We start from the raw sequence: 21,517 nt of genomic DNA, 5'->3' as shown, positions 1-21,517 counted from the left end.
CCTTCTTCAGTTTCATCTTTATCTGGCGAGTTTTCATATATTAATTAAAAGCTATAGTCCTAAAAATTATCGTTTGCCATTTCTACTGAATACTTCACTAAATATACTGTACTAACAGGTGCGAGCTTATATATACCCAGAGCGGAGTGATATACCCAGTGAAACGTCCCAGTGCTCTTGAAATACCGCTCGACTAATTAAATTAGTAGACCGGAACGAACTGTCCTGTCTATATCCATCTTTTATACCTGCGGACAGTCTTTTTTCTATACGCTTAGTATAGAGAAATTAGTTAAGAAATTTGGAAAATTTTACTACTATTCAACTTAGTAAAGACATTTTTTTATAATGAAAAATGATATTCCTGTTATAACTGTGACAAATTGTTGTCTTATAAATTGTTGTCAAATAAAGTCTAAGGAGTGTATATAAAACGTTGTGTATGAATGTGCAACAATTTTGTAACCCACCTGGGTTTTCGTTCATTTCCACTAGAAATCGCACTGCCTCTAGAAAGGCTAGAATTTCTGCTAAATTTTTCTTGTGTTGTTACAAAAAATGGCCAAATTTTATTTTTAACCTAGTGTTTTTTTTTTTAAGTATTACTTTTGTTGTATATTAAATATAAACTAGAGCGTTATGTTAGCTTCGGTGATGTAAACCTTTACACGTAAGATTATAGTCTCATTACTGCGACTACCTTTTGTTATGCATAAATAAATCTGCTTTTTGTGATTCTTTTATTCAAAAATTATATAAAATGATATCTCCCATGTCTCGCAGAAGCTCTGTGGGATCCAGATTCCAGCCGACTGCTTGTGATCGGATATGCGCCTGTGCTTAAACTCCTCAATATAGATGAGTGCGTGTGGGCTAGTTGTGCAAACCAAGTGGTTGTGATCGACGGCTGTAATCTCACCACACAGGTAAACACTGTCAACACTTAAACGAGCTGCATGAAAAGAAAAAAAAAATAGATTAATCACTTTTAAACACAAATATACTGGCAGACAGTGAAACCTGCTAAATGTGACATTTGTCTTGATGCCATCTTCGCTGAAATGAAAACAATGTTCAAAGACTTGCACCTTCTCCGCACTCTCATCATCTAGGCAGTTCCTAGAGACCTTTTTTGACAGGTGTAAACAACAAGGCAAGATATCTGCCTCTGTAGATCAAAGTCTGTAAGTTCTTCTGTAGTGGAGCAGACTTGAATCGCCTCTGAAAGTGAAGATTATAGATATATATATATTTTTATATATTTTAAGACACATCCTGCTTTCCCTCTATGAGCTACATTATAATAGAGCATCCTAGGAAGTAGATAAAAGGTATCCTCTTGTAGAAGTCCAACAGCATTTTTGCATGCATGCCAGCCTTTGATCACTTCTGACAGCTGAGCCATCCTCTGAAATTTGCCGCAAGCAGCTCTCATCTCCCTCCCTCATCCTGACGCTTAATCGCAGGAATATATTTGGCTCCAGCAGTTGGAAATTGAACTCAGCTGAAGATTAGAACCTCTCGGTGGTACACACTATCGCTCAGAGGGTTCAGTACTAAAGCAGACACTAAAGCTGTTCAAGATGTTTTATTCTGTGTCTTTTAGAACAACACAAAGTATGAAAGGTTAATATCTCGTAATTATTCATTTATATCTGTCTTTTCTTTTTTTTTTCTTTTTTTGCTGCCATGAGATGTAAGGCATTCAGATGATTCATTTTTGCTTTGACATTGCGATTGATTTTTGATGCTGTACAATTTTCTTAGTCCTTTTGGAAACATCTCTATCAGTCAATTTTTTGCACACAATCTAAAAAAAAGGTAAATACAGATTAACATACTTGAATAATACTACTAATAATAGAACGGTACTAGAATAATAAAATCATATGTAAACATTTTTTTCCTACACTTTATTACGTTTTATTTAATTTTTCTATAGTAATGTATATATTAAATAGCAAAGTATTTTTTGTATGTTTTTTGTGTATCTAATGCAACTAGTCCATCTTAAAGTTTTTGCATCCAGACTTTTTCTTTTCCTTTTCTTTCCAGAAATGTTACTTCTCTGTGTTCTTTGTAGTCTTTTACTGTTGCTTTCGTTTGCTTCTCTTCTCTCTAGCCTGTTCCAATTGATAATTTATATTTGCTGTATTTCTTCCTGTTCTTTCATGAAACTTTCTGTTTGCTTTCTCACCTTTCCATTAAACCTGTGACTTTTGTTACTGTCAGAGCTTTGATGCTCATCCAGACCCCATGGTGAGTGTGACGCACATGGTACGAGCTGGTGGAGGAGTGTGGATGGCGTTTTCAGAGGGCTCGTCACTTCGGCTCTTCCACACTGAAACTTTAGGGCACCTGCAAGAGATCAACATCTCCACACGCTCCACATATCTGAGCCCAGGCAAGTTCAGGACATTAATGCTATGCTACAGTAGCTCTCTCTCACGCTTTCTCTCTCTCTCTCTCTCTCTCTCTCTCTCTCACACACACACACACACACTCACTCTCTCTCACTCACACTCTTGCAATGAGCAGGAAGCATTTTTTATTTGGGTCTCCGGGATTTACTTTAAAAATATATTTTTAAAAAATATATAGAATTTTGGAACATAACTGAACAAATTTAATCATTATTCAGCATCTGCTTTAATCTGGTCAGGGTTGTGGTGGATTTGGAGTCTATCCCAGGAACACTGGGCATAAATCAGGAATGCAGCCTGGTTAGGATGCAGTGCCAAAGAGGGCATTGTACACACATACAGTATACCAGACAAATTCATACACACATATTCACACACATTTACCTAGACAGTCTACTTGCTAGCATGTTTTTGGGAGATGGGAGGAATGTGGAAAATCTGAGGAAACCTACATGAAGACAGAATCTCCTCACAAATTGTAACCCAATCTCATGAAGATAGATGGAACTGTGGCAAAACATTATTCCAAATATAATTGTCTGAGTGAGAGAGAGTGTATTTTAATTTTAAAACACATTAAAGGAATTTAAAAACACTGCAATGGCTTTAACTGGTAATGTCTGGTCAGGTATTTCTATACCTCTAAAAGAAAAGCATATATAAATGGTGGTATCAGATACTGGCAACCATGTCGCTGACCACTTCCATATTTTGGGTAAATGCTGAATAATTGAATTGTACTAAAGGGAGAATTCATTCATTCATTTTCTACCGCTTATCCGAACTACCTCGGGTCACGGGGAGCCTGTGCCTATCTCAGGCGTCATCGGGCATCAAGGCAGGATACACCCTGGACGGAGTGCCAACCCATCGCAGGGCACACACACACACACTCATTCACTCACACAATCACACACTAGGGACAATTTTCCAGAGATGCCAATCAACCTACCATGCATGTCTTTGGACCGGGGGAGGAAACCGGAGTACCCGGAGGAAGCCCCCGAGGCACGGGGAGAACATGCGACTCCACACACACAAGGTGGAGGTGGGAATCGAACCCCGACCCTGGAGGTGTGAGGCGAACATGCTAACCACTAAGCCACCGTGCCCCCCTAAAGGGAGAATTGAAAAGTTATATATATTGTACCTTCATGGTTGTACCTCAGTACGGTGCTTCAACTAGTAGGAAACTAACTAATCCCTTAAATACTACTTGTAGCTTGAAAAAGGGCCATACGGAGAAAGTGGATGCAAATTTTTAAAGACACATTAAAAATGATGGAGTCATGATGTGTTATTTAACCAGTTGTGATTCTAGATGTAAAGAATATGATTCCCTAAGCATCATTATGTTACGTAAAAATTGGAAGATTGCTTCTGAAAGATGTTGCCTTTCCCTTTTCCCTTGATCTTTTTTCATCCACCTTAGCTGTGTTTCTCTTGTAATGGATGCACTGAATAAAAAATAAAGTAAAAAAAAAACAAACAAAAAAAAAAAAAACTGCAATGACACCATATTTGTTTGTTCTCTTAAAAGGTCAGACTGTGTGTGTCACCAGCCTGCTCATCTGCCAGGGTCTCTTGTGGGTGGGCACGGCCCAGGGAATCATCATCACCCTGCCAATGCCAAAGCTGGAGGGCATCCCGAAAATAACAGGTGAGTAGCCATGAATTCAACCCAGCGTTAAGAAGTCTGAATGCAAACTCATTTCAATCCTCCCTGTCTTCTCCAGGTAAAGCAATGACCTCCCTCAATGCTCACAGCGGCTCTGTGGACATCCTAGTGGCTACTTCAAGTACTTTGTCCCCTGACCTGTTAAAGCGGGACTCTCTGGCTGACGGGAATGATTCAGGTAGTGGAGGTGAAGACTTGATCCACTTGTCTCAGGAGTCACTACAGCAGCAGGTAGATGGCTTGTCTCAGAAGGAAGCCAAACCCAAAGGACTGCTGCTCCAGTACCACCTCCGTTCCACCTCCCAGCTCCCTGGCAAGCTTCTGACTGCTCAGCCTGAAGCGGTATCCAATTCCTCCCAGGACTCCCTGGAGCACACTACAGAGGATGGTTCTATCTATGAGCTAACTGATGACCCCGAGGTTTGGGTCAAGGGACCAGGACCATCCACAAAGGATGGCGCACGAAGAGAAAGGGTCATGTCATTCGCTGTTATATCAGGAGGAAGAGGATTCCGCAGACTCAACACAGCTGGCTTCTCCTCTACTTCCTCTGGAGCCAATGAGACTACCCTTATGGTCTGGCAGCTTCCATTGACAGTCTGAAACAATGACGTAAAGACACCGAAGTCTCTTCAGCAAAACAGGAAATTGAAGATAGGCAAATAGACCAAAATTTCGTCCAACCAGTTTTATCAGGACAATAGTCCTCGTTGTCAACTAGCTTCAACATCTAGACCATTATAGCACACATCATAAATATGTAGAATTTTCAGATACATCAAAAAAGAAACATTTCAAAATGTCAAAATGATTACATGTAATTACAGTATATGCCCAAGCTGCATGTTGTTCTTCTAGATGGAAACCAGAAGTCATTGTGAATATATTTAAAAGGGTTGTGACTCATATAATATTTATGCATAATGAAAAAGTGTATTTGCTGAATGTAGTACTGGAACAGATGCATCCAGATGCTGTACAGGGAAAGAAGTAAATGTCAACATCTTTGAGTCATTCTAGTTCAATTGTTATTTTTACATTTTCCAAAATGTGAATGTGATAAAAGGATTTTTCACTTGGCTTAGGTACTTAATATTTCTGGTACATATTTCACACTGTGTCACTTTGTTTTTATTTTATTTTTTTTAAAAAAGAAGAAATAAATGTGTTTATGTTCATTTATAAATATGTATTTTTGTACTTATTCTGTATTTTGTACTTATTTTGTACTTATTCTGATCTGATCTCTAATACAGGTCATTTTTAATTCTCAAGCAGTGCCAAAACCCTTTTGTTTTTGTTTTTTGAACACAGCACCATGGATCTGAGGCGCAGTTGTTTTCAGCTTTAGCTCTGAAGCTGTTTACGCCTTACCCATTTTCAGCCTCTTATCTCTACAGGCAGCCCTCTCAATGAACATATCAGCAGATGCAGTGTGAAGCAACTCACACAGTGGCTAATGCGTGCTTGCCGTGACTCAAAGTCAACGTGACAAGGAAACCAAATCATACTGTATACCTTTGAGATGGTGTGTCAAAGCTGATCTTAGATGTTACAGCACAGCTGTCAGCCAGACATGATGTCTCCTGAAATTACAGCAGCGTAATAAGTAATGGCACTTGGATTTGGATTCAGTCAGGATGGCTACTGGGATAATCCCTGCTTGGTGGTGTTCTGGGTGAAATTTTATATAAAGTCTTGATTTATTCATCAGTAGCACAATGATCATCCTGGGTTGTGAAATTGGGTACAGAGCATATGGTGTACCACCAAATTTTAAATTCTGAACAAAATCATTTTAGCTTCGCAAAAAGTCAGGAGGAAGAAAATCAAGGAAGCAACCATGCTGATCCTAAAGTGCTAAGTCTAAAATTTTGCAATAAATGAATATCTCATGCTGGTTGGAGTCTTCTGCTTGAATATCTGTCGATGGCCTGTCAGGTCCATGAGCAGAAAAGACAGATTATATATAGTGCAGCAGTAAGTACTGCTTTTTTTCCCTTTGTGTCAGGATACACATACTGTACCTTCAACTCGGCAGGATTCAAGTCAATCTGATTCCAAACATTGGTCTGCTTGTTGCACAAAGTTACACGTTGTTTATATTCATTCTATCAATCTCAAAAACGATATGCTCTTCTTTAATCATAAGTGTTTATCATGGCATGCATACAAACATGAGAAAAATTGCTGCTCCCATACAGCTATACAAATCCCTTAATAGTAAATAGATGTTCCAGCCTTGTGTCCCATTCTATTGATAGGATTAAGGTTTATGTCTAAAGGAACTCAAAAAAAAGCTGTTATATTTTATTTGCCATTCAGACTATATTAATTCAGCTTTGCTTGATGGTGAGAATGAACACTGATAGTGAACTGCAAGACACCGTTTGCTTAGATTGACTCTTTGAAATGAATCAGGGGAATCGATTCTCAAGCAAAAATGAATCAATGTTGTTTTTTTTAGCAGCACACAAAGCGCATCCTGATAACATAAACTTTCTAGGGCTCATTCATTTACATAATTAGATTATATCTAAAGTTGCAGACATAACTGTGTTTATTATGTTTAGTTTACTTTTTAGGGACTTCCTAAATTTGGATACTCTGCATATCTAAATTGTTGCTTGAAGCAAAATGAGTCACTGATGAGGGACTGAATGATTCAGTTACAGATCCAAGATCTATTCAAAGTACAATCATTTTTGTACTGTTGTATCCTAATGTAATATTTGCTAGTTCTACCTAAATATAACCACAAATGCTTGATACATTGAACACAGACTAAAATACAACCTCATTCCTTATGTGAATATAACAAAAAGTAAACTGGTTAAACTGGCAGACCAGTTTTTGCTAGCTAGTACATCCTGCTAGATAGGAACAATTACTGAATTACCAACACAATTCACAAGTTGTCTTTAACAGAAATGGCCATTAAATAATCTCAGATATTTACGGCACAATCTATCATATTGATAAGAAATCTTGAAAATATAGTATCACTAGCAATTGGTAGCTTAGCAGAGCTGCAAAGGTATGTGGACACCAGACCATCACACCCATATGTACTTGTTAAACATCCCATTTAAAAATATGAGCATTAATATGAGGGCGTGTGCTCATTCAACCACAAGAACATTAGTAAAGTTACAAAATTACGTCAGACAAGAAGCCCTGATTTGCAGAGGATGTTCAAGTTCATCCCAAAGATTGTCAGTGGGATCGAGGTCAGGACTACTGAAGTTCTACCAGATTAGACTTGGTAAACCATGTCATTTTGGAGCTTGCAATTTGCATGTATGTGGACACCAGACCATCACACCCATATGTACATATGTATATGAACATCCCATTTAAAAATATGAGCATTAATATGAAGTTGCTCTCCTTTTCTCTACTGCAACATGGATGTTAGGACTTGTGCTCATTCAACCACAAGAACATTAGTAAAGTTATGGAATTAGTTAAGAAGCCCTGATTTGCAGAGGATTCTCAGTGGGATTGAGGTCAGGACTACTGAAGTTCTACCCGATTACAGACTGCACAGGCATTCTATTGTGTGCTTCCAACTTTGTGTCAAAAGTTTGGCAAAGAACCGTATACGGGTGTGATGAGCAGGTGTCCACATTTAGCCATTTAGTGTACAATTTTCAGCAGTGAGGTCAACCATTTACATCATTTACATTATTATATCAAGTCACACATAATGTAATACTAACAATCACAATAAATTGGACAAAGCACTGGAAGATAAAGAAACCTGCAGTGCTTTTCATGTTTGTTCCCCCAGTATATATGTCCCTAGTATATGTCTGTATATACGGCTGTGACTCGATTCAATGAAACGGGTCGTTCAAATGAATCGATTCTGGCAAGTGACTCGTAATACCCATCAGTTGAATTGTGTTTCTGCGCTAATCCCCGCCCGATGCAGCCACAAGCAGCACTTCTTCGCACCCGATCCCCTGACTGGAATACAGAGGAAGAGGAACATTTAACCTGAACCAAATGAAAATGGATCATTTTGACGATTTGGCCATGCTAATTAGCTCTACTTTAACACCAGAGGCACATGTGAGAGCATCTGAGGTCTGAATGTAAAATGGGAACCCGACATTTGATGTTGAATTCGTTCACACTAGAAACATGAAGATTCTGCTCACTTTATTTCTGCTTCTGTCCTCCGACTTGGTGGATTTAGTGATGGGTAAGTTTCAGTAGTCTGCTCTGTTTATGCTTTATGCTTCTTTAGGACATTATTGTATGGAATAAAAAAAGGGAACTTAAGCTGGAGCTTTTCTGAACTTATAAAAATCTGACACTTTTAACTCAGTAGTCCTGCTGTATAGGATACTATGTTATTATTATTATTATTATTATTATTATTATTATTATTATTATTATTATTATTATTATTATTATATATTACATCCATAAATTTATATTCCAAACATATGTGTGTGTGTGTGTGTGTGTGTGTGTGTGTGTGTGTGTGTGTGTGTGTGTGTGTGTGTGTTGTTGTGTGTTCCAACATTAAGCTATAAACTATTGGTTAGATTTTGTAATAACCACTGAATGTTTATTTTCAGAGATCACATTAAAATTCAATAAATGAACTCAAGTAGTTCATATATGTTAATATTGTTAATATTAATATTAATAATAAATGACTTGTCTTTGTAAAAGGGATTTTAGTCTCTTTTTGCATTCCTTCCATCACCTTCTTACAGTCCCAGCTGTTATCGAGGGATTTTCTGAACGTCTGTTGAATGCATTAAACCTATTCTACTGAGATAAACTATATTTGGTAGATTATAGTTGTCTGTTGAGAGCTATAATGGAGCATATCAGGCTTGTGAATCCAACATGAGACTTAAACAGAATAAATCTGTCTAATCTAATTCTATAGTCAAAAATGATAGATTATGTGATGAATGGTTATGTAATGTAATGAATAGATTTTGTACACATTACATTTTTAAAGATGATTAATGCTTCTAAATAGCACAATTTGTTTCTCTTGCCCATATTGTCCAGGTGTGTGTGTGTATATGTGTGTGTGTGTGTGTGTGTGTGTGTACAGTATGTGAGTGAGTGATACTGCTTGATAGACAGGTGTGATTGTGCAGTAAATACAGCAGCTTGTGACAGCTTCCTTCCTAAAAAGCCTTACTGTAGCAGAAATTCAGTGCTTCTCAGCTATGAACTGAACAGACATGTCCTTCAGTTGAATACACTGACCATACACTTCAGACCAAACATTTAGAAATAACACTAATTTCAGTACAAAAAGGAAAATATATTTTATAATATATAATATATTTTTACGAGGTAACTGACTGCAACATATTTATGGGGCAACACATAGCATGGGGTAATAAATGCAGCACTTATGTCCAACTGGGAAAAAGTAATAGCAAAGAACTATATTTCCTGTATAATAACAATATAATATTGCTAAATAGCTAGCCACTCGCTGTTGTTATGGTAACATAAGTGGCCAGTGTTATTACAATCAAATACTCCTGAAGCATGATTTACTTAAATCATCTGAACACAATACATTATAGTCACATCATGATCACTGCAAACCAGACGAACGTATGGTTTATTTATGAGGTGAATGTACCACATGGTTGCACTTGGTAGTTATATACTTACTGATTACAGCCCGCTATGATGGATATCTGTGGAAAGTGTCCACCATAGAACCAGCTCTGAGATTTGATCTAAGTGTTGGATTGAATATTCTCAGGACAGCAGGGACACTGACATAGTAGTGGCCTAGTAATCTGTGTGATGCTGGTATCAGGTAGACCATGTAATTGGACTGCATGAGTGACACTAGTGTGTTAAGAATAGCCTACCTGCCGATATTTTCCACCCAAAGTATGTATGTGGTCAGAAACTGACATTGATTTAAAAAAGTGCACCTGGAAAAAAATGAGCTAAAGTCTCTATATTATCTGTACACCTACAAAGTGGAAGAACAGCCTGTGTTTGTCTACTGAAGTGAGCAGTAATAGGAATGCAGTGTTTAAAACCTTGACAATGCTCCTATGCTTGAGACACTCACACCAGCACCACATGGTACCATGAGTGTCACAGCTCACCTGAGAGTGGTTCAACACCTATACACTTGTGTATGGATTACACACAGGTGCTTTAACACTTATGCCAGGCCTGCCTGAATTTTTTCAGAATTTTTTAGATTCCTGTAAAGGTGCTTAGCAACGATGTTCGTCGTTAAAGGCGTTATTCAAAAAAAAAAAAAAATTGATTGAAATAAATTCCTTTGATTCATCTGAAATATGCAATGCAGCCTCCAGGATTTGAAAACTGTGCACTAAAGCAAGGGATGAGATACAGCTAATGCAACCTGTGCATATGTGTTTAAAATACATCTTCTTTTTTTATTTTTCCTGAGAAAGCTGCATGCATAAATCATTGTCTGAGTTAGCTGCTTTAGTTATTTTATTTATTTGGTTTAGTGCCTGTAGGATTACATGACCTTCTGGCCTCTGTCTCTTAGTTGCATTTAGGGCAGCAGGCAGAACCACTTGGTTGATGGGAGAAGAGCTTATGGATTACGGAGTGGGGGAAAATATACGAGAAAAAATAATCTGTCCACAAACCTCATAGTGGATGAGCCAATACATAGAAAGTGGTAGATTTTGTAGGCCACTGTATTTGTGACAGACAGCATTGTACAGCATCCTACACTGGAGACTCTTTGAATGGTTTATATGCAGTTTTATTTGTGTCAACTGACTCGCTAATATTTCTATATATGGAATGAGATCCATTTTTTTAGCAGAGTGAAGCTCTCCTGCATTGCGTTTTAATGGGGTCCATTTCTGCTAATCATATTAAAGTGCAAATGGGTTGTCAGCAGTTGCTGGATGCCTCAGGTGAATCTAAAAATATAATTCTTCTTATATGGGTTTGTTCAGTGATTTAGAGAATTGTAGCAGACTATATAGTCACTCAGATAGTTGTCCTGGCTTTGTCTCGACCCACACTTTAATATTAACACACTTGTTCTAATATATTGTCCTTTTAGCTCGTTCACGCTTATGTACAAATAACCCAAGCCTAGTAATAAATAGGTTTTTGTCTTTTTTTAGTCTTATTATTTAAGCAATTGTTGCTATCTATTTATTATTTATGGTCTCCAGTCTCAGTGAGTTTTCCACCATAAGACGTATTTCAGCACAGAGGGTTTGGTGCCTGCCTGTTAAATTGGTAAATAGAAAATAATAAAACGTCGTTAAATTGTAGAAAATAGCTTCAGCGTAGTAGTAATGGCTCTTTGTGCTTTTTTAATTATTTTCTATAAGAGCATGCCCTGTCATGTTTTATTCCTTTTTAATTTGTGACCTTGTGGCAGGCTTCAGAAGATCTCAGCAGGTTAGGTTTGACATACAGTATATGTAGTTTTAAAGCTCATTGAAACCCTTTTTAACATGGAATGAATTCAAGGACAGTAACTTTCTCACTCCTGCTTCAGTGAATAATTTGTTGTGTATACAGTAGATTGGACCTAATAGCTACTCCTGTAATGAAAAAGTCTTTCATTCGAAATATGTTCATACTGAGGATCCTGTGTATTTCTTGACTTTACGCTTCTACAGATGTATATTGTTAATTACATATAATCCAACATATAATCTGGTATCAACTAGAAGAGGATGGGAATCTGGTTCCTCTCCATATTTTCAGCGCTAGCTTGCTTATAAGGAATCTAAATCTATAGATGGATTTCTGTAACAATGCTTTGTGATCATTTGTATAGTTAAAAGTGCTATACAATTACATTTGTAAAAAACATTCACACTAACATCATTCAGTGATTTTTTTTTTAACTATGTACTATGTATGTACTGGTAGATAATATTAATTTAAGAGCTAAGCTGTGCCTTCTGGATTCATACCACATAAAGTATTCATGACATCATTTACTGGTGAGACCTCTTTCCTTGGCCTGCTCTTGGCCTCGCTATTTCAAAATTAGTTTTCACTATTATTTTTATGTTTCAGAAATAAATTATTTTTAATTTGTGGAGTTGAGAAAGTCCAACATGGTGAATAAATATTTTATGGACTTTAATTAGAGCAGATGTTGGGAAATGAGGGGGGTTTGGGGGCTACAGTTTCAGTGTGTGATCTCCGTTCTGTCCTGCAGGATATTTGACAGTCAGTATCGAGCCTCTCCCGCCTGTGGTCATGGGAGATACAGTGACTTTGAAGTGCAATTTCAGGACTGACGGCAACCTGAGAGAAATCGTGTGGTTTCGGGTGAGTGAACTCAGAGCTTTCAGGCTCCATCATTTGTATTAGTTACTTAAAGAGGCAGTCATTCATTTTCTTGCATATGTTGTGTTGCCCCACTTCTGATACAGCGTTAGATGAAAGTGCCTAAAATATGAAAATTCTATTCAGGATTAAAAGATCATGGTTCAGTGGTTCTGGGACAAGCCTTTTTCATTTTCTGGTGGTTTTTCAGGCATGCTGGGCTACAGCCTTGACAGATGAGTTTCTGTGTATGCACATTTAATTTCAGGGCTGTAGCTGTTTGCCAGAAAGTGTTTTCCCTTTCATGACGTGATGACATTTTTTATTAAAACGGCGCTGCTTCATTTGCAGAACACACAGCCGAATTAGTTTTTGTTTTATTAATACATGGTAAAGCATAAATCATAACTCTTTACCCAGTTTAGCCAGATGTAATTAAAGTGTCGCTTTATTTCATTGTACAGATTAATTATCTACATTAAATTTCTCGCACACAGTTACACTGGCCGTCTCTTTCTGAATAAATGTTGAATATTTTCTAGGTTACTGAAGGGGGTAGCTCGAAGCAGAAAATCTTTACTTATGATGCCATGTACAACACCAATTTCTCCCACATGGAGGACTTTCGCAAAAGAGAAGATCTTGTTTACCAGTCAACTGTTAGGTAATGTTCTTATCCTGTCTATTGTTTCCCTGTGAGAATCTTTGCTGTCTCTGTAACTGATAGTTGAAAGAACATGTTCTGTGCGTCAGGTTGCCCGAAGTACAGATGGAAGACAACGGGCCGTATGAATGCCACGTGGGAATCTACGACAGGGCATCCAGAGAGAAGGTGGTCTTAGCATCTGGAAGCATAACGCTTGCTGTTATGTGTAGGTTTTACTCTTTATATAGTTCAATATTACATGTTTTATCAGTTGTGCTTTTATTTGTACCACCCACACATTTAGAAGTGCACTAAGCAGCCTGTAATTGGTTCTCTCCTCTTTATATGCCATTCTCTTCAACACAATGGCTGTAGTTGTCTTTGTCTCTGGATGTCTAAATGTATTGCTTGTATTTTTTGCTTTATCTTGCTTGCTATTTTTGCTGGATTTAGTCTCTTGGGGAACTTGCAAGCTGTTAATCCTACTCTGCTAGCTTGTTTTGTTAATTGAATGTGTAATGCTTGAAAGATAAGCATGCTGTGACAAGCACAGTTTGATATGTTTAGAAACTCTTTTAATAACTCATAAGTGAGAATTATGTATTGTACTATATATTAAAAGCTAGACACTTTAGAACTATTTTAAAATGTCCTTGTAGTGAATTATCCAGTGTCCAAACACTTTATTAGGAAAACATTGTGTTTCATTGAGCCTGATGTGTTGCGTCTTCTGAAATGCTTTTCTGCTCACTACGGCTGTAAAGACTGGTTAGTTACCATTCAGTTATCAATTAAACTGATAATTGCATGAGAAGGGGAATACAGGAAAATAGGGAAAATTAAAAAAAAAAGTAACCTGGTTGGATATATCCATTTATAATTGAGAATGTTACTGTTTTCAGAATTAACCAATCACATTCAATCTTATCCATCCATCGTCTGTACTGCTTATTGAATGTAGGGTCACATGGAAGCTGGATCCTACCCAGGGGACTGGGGAACAAGGCAGGGGACACCTTGGACAGGGTGTCATCCTATTGGCATGGACACACCTATACAAAGCCCCATTCACACACTACAAATAATTTAGAGATGATGTCATGTCAATCAGCCAACACGTGTCTTTGGACTGGGGGAGGAAACTGGAGTACTTGGAGGAAACCCCTGAAGCACCTGTAGAGCATTCAAGCTCTGCGTACACAGAGCAGAAGTGAGAATTAAACCCTGTCCCATTCAAGCTCAGGTTGTCTGGGCTATGGAGTAGGGTGGCCTCAATCTTTCTTTTTCAAAATCCAAGATCAACTAAATCATCCAAACCAGATGTATTTACAAAAAAGAATAATAATTTTATAATTACAAAATGAATGTTTTGTGCAAAAAAGCAGATCACACGACAAACAACCACCATACTCATGATGCAACAATCACCTTCAGGTGTCTGTTAGTAAGCTCAAGATGAAATATCACCTTTCAGGATACATCCAAATCAACAAAATAATTGTTTTTTGTTTCTGATCAGATGATCAGGGGTTCAAGCTTCTACACTGCCTTGCTGCCACTGCTGGGCCATTGAGCACTCGGCACTCTGACCCCAGCACCCTAACAGGCTGGGATTTGAAAATGAAGAATTTCACAGTGCTGTAATGTATATGTTACAAATCAGAGCTTCTTCTTCTTCTTCTTCTTCCCCTTGAAAGATCGACAATTTTGAATGAGCTAGCTAAAGCCCAGACCTGAAAACAGCTAGAAATCTGGAGAATGACCTAAATCAGTCTGTGTGCAGGAGATGCATAGACTTTTTAAATGTATTGTATATTATGTTATTGTGGTGCCTTGATTACTCACAGTCATAGCTTGATTAATGGTATTATCACACTTTGGCTGTAATTAAGTCTTTAATTAAACAGATAGGCAGAAAATATAACTGTGGGCTTTTCTACTGCCCCTCAAATTTTCTGTTTCAGTGACCACTACGATGTTCCAAACGTGTGTCATTACTCTGCTTCAGATAATTGAATGCACAAATTAACTCTGTGGGTTTTTTTTTTATTTTGTAGCACCTCCAAAATCCATCTCTCTAATTGCAGCTGACCAACCGGCACGGTTCAATCGCTATGAGGCTCAAAACTTCACACTCATATGCATTGTGACTGGAGGAAAACCCGCTCCTGTGGTACGTCTCTGATTTATCTTCTTTAGAAAATAATAAAGCCTAAAATTCCATAAAGTCATTTCAAATTTTTAATTATTAAACTCAATTATTGTAACGTGTCATAAGTGTGATTTAAAATAGCCAATGTTTTATCATTTACTGTATATCTGATATTCATCTCAGTTGTAGAAAATATTATTTTTAAAAAAGACATGAAAGGTGTACCTACAGTATGCAATACGGATTCTACATGCAGCTGGTGTATATGCATGTATTAACAAAAAACATTATTTAATTATTTTTTATTTCACTAAAATAACCTAAATAAAATTTAGATATCCTATAATGGCAATATTAAGGTTGAATATGATTTTTTTAAAACTTCCTTTAGATAAGCTATCAACCTTTGGACTGACATGGCATTATGTATACAAGATACAATCCTGTTAGAAGTCACTTAAAAACCATGTGATTGTGTTCTTTTTTTAATTCTTTTTTTTTAAATAAAAAATGACAGAAATTAAACTTGTCACTTAAGCTCGGTGTGCAAGCTGCTGAAGAGTAACATCTGTTTGTTTTCTTTGAATTTTCAGTGTATAATTTTTGTTTGCTATGTTTTCTCGCTTTGTCCCCGCTTTCTCTTGTCTCTCAGGTGCACTTTAAGAGAGATGGCGAAATGATCGAGGTGCTTCCCTCAGCCCAGCCATCAGAGGCAGCTCAGAACAGAGGTTTGCGCTCGGCCGAACGCAGCAGGCCATTGATTAGCCGAGAGCTTGATGACACCAAGCGTCAGAAATCCCTGTCTCACTTGGAGCCAGACATTGAGCCGATGAGATTGGACCGGGCTCGTCCTCGCCACAGCCTCACTCCAGGAGCTCTGGGTCAAGGGAGTGCCAATCCCACTACTGAGATCATCCCAGAGACGGTGGTGAGCAGGGAGTTTCCACGCTGGGTTCTCAGCTCCAGCCCACTCTACTACTTCAACCACACAAAGACTGAGCTCATAGACAGCACCATGCAGGTACAGGCCATGATCACCTGGCATCTGAACCCACAGCTCGACAATGACGCACTGTTTAGCTGTGAGGTCAAGCACCCAGCTCTCTCCATGCCCATGCAAGCTGAAGTCACACTCTGTGAGTATGAAGTCATACTGACTAAAATAAAAAAAACATATGAAACATCAAGCCTGCAGGAACCAAGAAAATTGTATATAGTTACATCTACATGAATACAGACAGAAATACACTCAACTGCAAAGCTTTGCTTATCACAGATGCAGCTAATGACTTCTGTGACTAAAGTGAAGAAGCACCAGAGTGGTTTCCTGTTTTCTTCTTTCCAAGCGCTAATAGCAGTCATCACTCATCGCTCATCATGAGTCATATAAAAATTTCCTTTCTTTAGATTTAGTTTAGTATCAACTTCTTTGAAAATGTAAAAACTCAATATAATGAGAAACAATCTTCACTTTTACAGTTAACAAACCATCACATGAGTATCACCAAACAGGATTTTGTCATCTTTTGCTTTATATTAAGCTGCTCCAAAGGGACCAAAACTCTCCATGACTCCAAGCAAAGTAAAAGTGGGAGACACTGTGCGCATCACCGTGGAGGGATTCCAAGTGGGAACAAAGGGGGTAAGAGCATAAGACGTGTCATTCCCTTATGACTTTCACTCACTGTCCATGTGGGAATAGTTTGATCTTTATAACATTAACCATGGCGATGTTGTTGGTGTCAGATGGGCTGGTTTGAATATTTCAGGAACTGCTGATCTATTGGGATTTTCACACACAGCAGTGTCACGGGTTTACTCAAACTGGTGCAAAAAACAATAACATGGACAATGTCCTTAGCGTTATCAGTGGACAGTGAGTGTGTCTTACTAAAAAACTGGAGTTTTGAAAATTCAGTAGAAATATGAACAGGTTCCACTTCATTCATTCATTCATTCATTTTCTACCGCTTATCCGAACTACCTCGGGTCACGGGGAGCCTGTGCCTATCTCAGGCGTCATCGGGCATCATGGCAGGATACACCCTGGACGGAGTGCCAACCCATCGCAGGGCACACACACACTCTCATTCACTCACGCAATCACACACTACGGACAATTTTCCAGAGATGCCAATCAACCTACCATGCATGTCTTTGGACCAGGGGAGGAAACCGGAGTACCCGGAGGAAACCCCCAAAGCACAGGGAGAACATGCAAACTCCACACACACAAGGCAGAGGCGGGAATCGAACCCCGACCCTGGAGGTGTGAGGCGAATGTGCTAACCACTAAGCCACCGTGCTCCCCAGGTTCCACTTAAGACAGTTTAAAAACACAAAGGTCAGGTTTTCTCAGCAACAAGTTTCTTGACCGTTACTGCTAACATATGTGCGTTCGACTTCATAACTGACTGAAGGTTTCCTGTCTTGTATGTAAGTAGTAACTGTCATGTAACTGTAGTAACTTAGCAATTTTGTCATATTTGCAAAGTGTTATCAAATTGTCAAAAAGTTCTGTAAAGGCATTCATATGTTCATAGCTGTAAGTGTGTTGACTTTGACTGATTCAGTGAACACATTTATTTTCTTCAGGTTACTGAAGATTTGTCGGTTTCACGTGTAGCTTGTATCTCCTCACGCCCGAACTGACTAGGAGAACCTGAGGACTTCCTGATAGCATATGAGAAATGGCACATGTTTACCTCTTTATACGGCAATAGAATGATGGCATTGTACTCTGAACACAAGAACACATCCGCAACTCAACCTTGATATGACTGTGTGAAATATCTCAGTTACACCCCTACAACTCAGCTCTGAGCTTTGTATAATACAGAGTATAATATATGGTATACTCAATTTTCAGCAATATTTTTCAGCATTTGCAGTAAAATCTAGTGTCAGGTGTCTTTGATTTATGTTGCAAGCCTTGTGTCCCAAGCACAAGCTCCTGATATTTTAACTCATTTTCAAAAAGAGATGAGAACCAAAATCTAACAAAATATCTGAGCTAAAACAAACCACCAAAATCCATTACATCTGTCTGTTAACAGCTCAAATACTTGTATATTCAAGCTTTATCCTAGTCTCATACATTGCTGATTTTTTTTTCTTTTTCTTCATGATAAACAATGAACTGTAGAATACCGAGTGATGCTGGCGTTTGTATTTTGTGTACTATTTTCAGTTACATTTTCCAATCCTTTTGCATTACAATGACTAATCTGATATCTGGTTGCTTTGATTTATGTTGCAACCCTTGCATCCTACTGGCACAAGAAATCTGATATATGAATCTATCTTTTTTTAAATGTATATCATGGGGCAAAAAATATCCACAAAGTATGAGACTAGGATAATGCTGGAACATATACAATTGTATTTAAGCTGTTAACAATGACTGATACACTGTCTTCTAATTTTTCAGCTCAGATTCCAAATGAAATTAAATAAATAAATAAATAAATAAATAAATACATTTTCAGGCTTAGTGTGCCAGCACTGCAACAAGGGTTACAACAAAAACAAAGAAGCCTGACACTGAATTTGTCATTTTACTGCAAATATAAGAAAAATACAATGAATACAAAAGCTAAAATCAACTCTATATGATAAGAAATTCAAAAACTATAGAGCATATAGTGTGTTACCTGTTAATTGGGACAGATCCGATTCCAAATCTTTTTAACTTTTAAATAAGCTTTTAAATAAGAACTAGGGGGGGCACAGTGGCTTAGCGGTTAGCACGTTCTCCTCACACCTCCAGGGTTGAGGGTTCGATTCCCGCCTCCGCCTTGTGTGTGTGGAGTTTGCATGTTCTCCCCGTGTCTCTGGGGTTTCCTCCGGGTACTCCGGTTTCCTCCCCCGGGCCAAAGACATGCATGGTAGGTTGATTGGCATCTCTGGAAAATTGTCCGTAGTGTGTGATTGCGTGAGTGAATGAGAGTGTGTGTGTGTGTGCCCTGCGATGGGTTGCCACTCCGTCCAGGGTGTATCCTGCCTTGATGCCCGATGACGCCTGAGACAGGCACAGGCTCCCCGTGACCCGAGGTTGTTCGGATAAAGCGGTAGAAAATTAATGAATGAATGACATTTGAACTAGTTTTGGGGTACACATGTGCATGCTTCATGCTTAGCCAATTTTTTTTATTGTTCATTTAAGTGTTTTTGGCATGTGTGACTGATGTTAAAGATGTATATTTCTGTGTATTTGCATGTGATACAGAATGAGGTATTTCCAGAGCCCTTGTTCACATGGACGCGTGTCGGTGGACTACTGCTGGATGGCAGCGCTGAGAGAGAAGGCAAAGTTCTGGTTCTTGAAAGAGTGCCTGCAGAGCTCAACGGCTCCATGTACCGGTGCACTGCTGAGAATCCGCTTGGCTCCACCAATACACACACACGCCTCATTGTGTTTGGTAAGTATCAGACACACACTCACACCCACACACCCATGGTGTTCAGTCAAAATTAAACAGAGTTCAGTCATGACAACTCTCAGAATAAAGTTAATGAACCACTGCTGCTGCTGCTGGGTGTGTATGGAGACTTGCCTGCTGAACCAGCACACAAAGACATATTAGGAACATGCTGCTTCAACCCGGCAGCAGATCTAAACAGGTGGTGCTGGGAGAAGGAGGGTAAGAAGGAAAATGTCTGGAAGTTCAGTATGCATAATAAAGGGTAGGGATATAGGGAAGGGATAGAGAAACACGCCATATAGACTGTAGTGTCAGCGTCTAGAGAACCAATCAGTGTGAGGGTAGTTTCATGGCTGGAGACATTTCAGTTACTTAGAATTACCAAAATAATGTTCTCAGTGAATAAGAAAATAAAATCAGAACAATCTTGCTCTAATACACTTAATAAATAACTAATACACATGGTGCATACAAGGTACATTACATGTACAGCATTTTGCACACACCCTTATACAGAGCAACTTATTTATACACACAAGGGCCTTACTCAGGGGCCCAGCAGTGGCAGATTGGTGGTCCTAAGATTTGAACTCATAATCTTTCATCAATAGTTCAACAACTGAGCTACTACTGTCTTTATATATGCATTATATATTTGCCTTGAATTTTAACACATAGATTTGGACAACACCTACAGTATAATGCTCTATTCAGAATTTTGGTCTCATAATTTGCTTTCCATTTAAATAGAAAATCCAAGGATAAAGAAGGAGACACATCACTTAAATGGTAAGGCATATGATGAACCTAATTATGTAACCACTACAGGATAAAATTGTGTTAGAAACATTTGTGCTATTGTGCGATAATGCTGTGTGTAAACTGTGTCATCTTTTTATGACTGTGTTCTGGCTTGTAGTTGCTGACTCGAGTGGACTTGTATGTGGACCCACACTCACTATACTGCCGCTGTTACTTATCCTGGAGTTTACATGAACAAACACAGAAGAACACAGATGATCTTTCCTCTCCCTGACATCTACAGTTTACCTGACAAGACTGAATACAGACTAGCTGAACAACGGTTCTGTTCCTGAATGAAAAACTGTGCATGTGAGCTACAATACATGAAAGTGAAAAAAATGCCACCTGCCATCTAGACCATTGGACCAATGGACCTGACGTCAGCGTTACCTGCAAGATCGGACCAGTAGATGGCAGTAGAGACTTCTAGACACTACAAATTTGGTTTGAACTGTTATAAAAGGTTGACTGTACTGTTATTAAAATGTGGGTTTTGCTGCTTCATTAAAAGTGTGTGAATAAGGAAGACATTGTGTTGAAGGGGTTTATAGAGAACACCTTTTCCAAATATAAAAAAATAGACAAAATTCATTTCTTTCTAACCTTTAAAGGCGAAAAACAAAACAAAACAAAAAAAAAACACTCTCTGGTCTACATCAGGAGTTCTCAAATGTTCAACAGCCACACCTCCTTTTAATTGTATACACATAATACAATTCCATGGACCTTATGATATATTCCACAGACCCCTTTGGCACAGATTCATTTCGTGAAAATAACCAAACTATTTAAATGCTAGGTGAATCATAGCTTATACAACTTTTTATTCCTTAACTTTGCACAGACAGAACAATTAAGCTAAAGTTGATATTATTTGTTAGTTATAAGCAACTTGTTTTCTAGTTACTGTAGTTTGGGATCATTTTACATGGCAAGTCGAAGCTATTAATTAGAAGAACTCAGTAATAAATATAACATTGATAAGAGTGGGTTGTCATTTCATGTATAACAGAATTAAAAAATAAATCACAGCCTGTGCTTTACAGACCCCACGGTTTTATATTATTGAAGATTTACAGAGATATTTATGGA

The 21,517-nt window shown here is 38.2% G+C and overlaps 2 protein-coding genes across 5 annotated transcripts in view; both read left to right on the top strand.

Moving 5' to 3' along the window:
• Positions 1-5,375, top strand: part of arhgef10lb (Rho guanine nucleotide exchange factor (GEF) 10-like b) — a 38,175-nt gene extending 32,800 nt beyond the window's left edge. For all 3 annotated transcript variants that reach the window (XM_060893574.1, XM_060893573.1, XM_060893572.1), the window contains 4 exons: positions 784-926; positions 2,233-2,404; positions 3,964-4,083; positions 4,160-5,375. In XM_060893574.1, coding sequence (XP_060749557.1) covers positions 784-926; positions 2,233-2,404; positions 3,964-4,083; positions 4,160-4,704 — 980 coding nt within the window. In that variant the 3' untranslated portion in view covers positions 4,705-5,375. The remainder of the gene's footprint in view (positions 1-783; positions 927-2,232; positions 2,405-3,963; positions 4,084-4,159) is intronic.
• Positions 5,376-8,005: 2,630 nt separating this feature from the next.
• igsf21b (immunoglobin superfamily, member 21b) lies at positions 8,006-21,470 on the top strand. Of its 2 annotated transcripts, XM_060894696.1 has the most exons (10): positions 8,006-8,311; positions 12,290-12,402; positions 12,942-13,063; positions 13,153-13,271; positions 15,103-15,218; positions 15,850-16,333; positions 16,739-16,839; positions 19,426-19,618; positions 20,372-20,410; positions 20,541-21,470. In XM_060894696.1, exons 1-10 carry the CDS (start codon positions 8,251-8,253, stop codon positions 20,615-20,617), a joined length of 1,425 nt encoding a protein of 474 aa, XP_060750679.1. In that variant the 5' UTR covers positions 8,006-8,250; the 3' UTR covers positions 20,618-21,470. The 2 variants fall into 2 exon arrangements, with proteins under 2 accessions (XP_060750679.1, XP_060750680.1); XM_060894697.1 differs by lacking the exon at positions 8,006-8,311 and having other exon boundaries at positions 12,290-12,395.
• Positions 21,471-21,517: the final 47 nt, after the last annotated feature.

Source organism: Tachysurus vachellii, chromosome 19, assembly GCF_030014155.1.
Source record: "Tachysurus vachellii isolate PV-2020 chromosome 19, HZAU_Pvac_v1, whole genome shotgun sequence".
NCBI lineage: Eukaryota > Metazoa > Chordata > Actinopteri > Siluriformes > Bagridae > Tachysurus > Tachysurus vachellii.
This window is presented reverse-complemented; position numbering and strand designations above follow the sequence as displayed.

Coding starts and splice junctions, on each gene's coding strand:
- igsf21b (XM_060894696.1), top strand. CDS start 8,251: ATGAAGATTCTGCTCACTTTATTTCTGCTTCTGTCCTCCGACTTGGTG. Junction 12,403..12,941: donor GAGAAATCGTGTGGTTTCGG/GTGAGTGAACTC, acceptor AATATTTTCTAG/GTTACTGAAGGGGGTAGCTC. Junction 13,064..13,152: donor GTTTACCAGTCAACTGTTAG/GTAATGTTCTTA, acceptor TCTGTGCGTCAG/GTTGCCCGAAGTACAGATGG.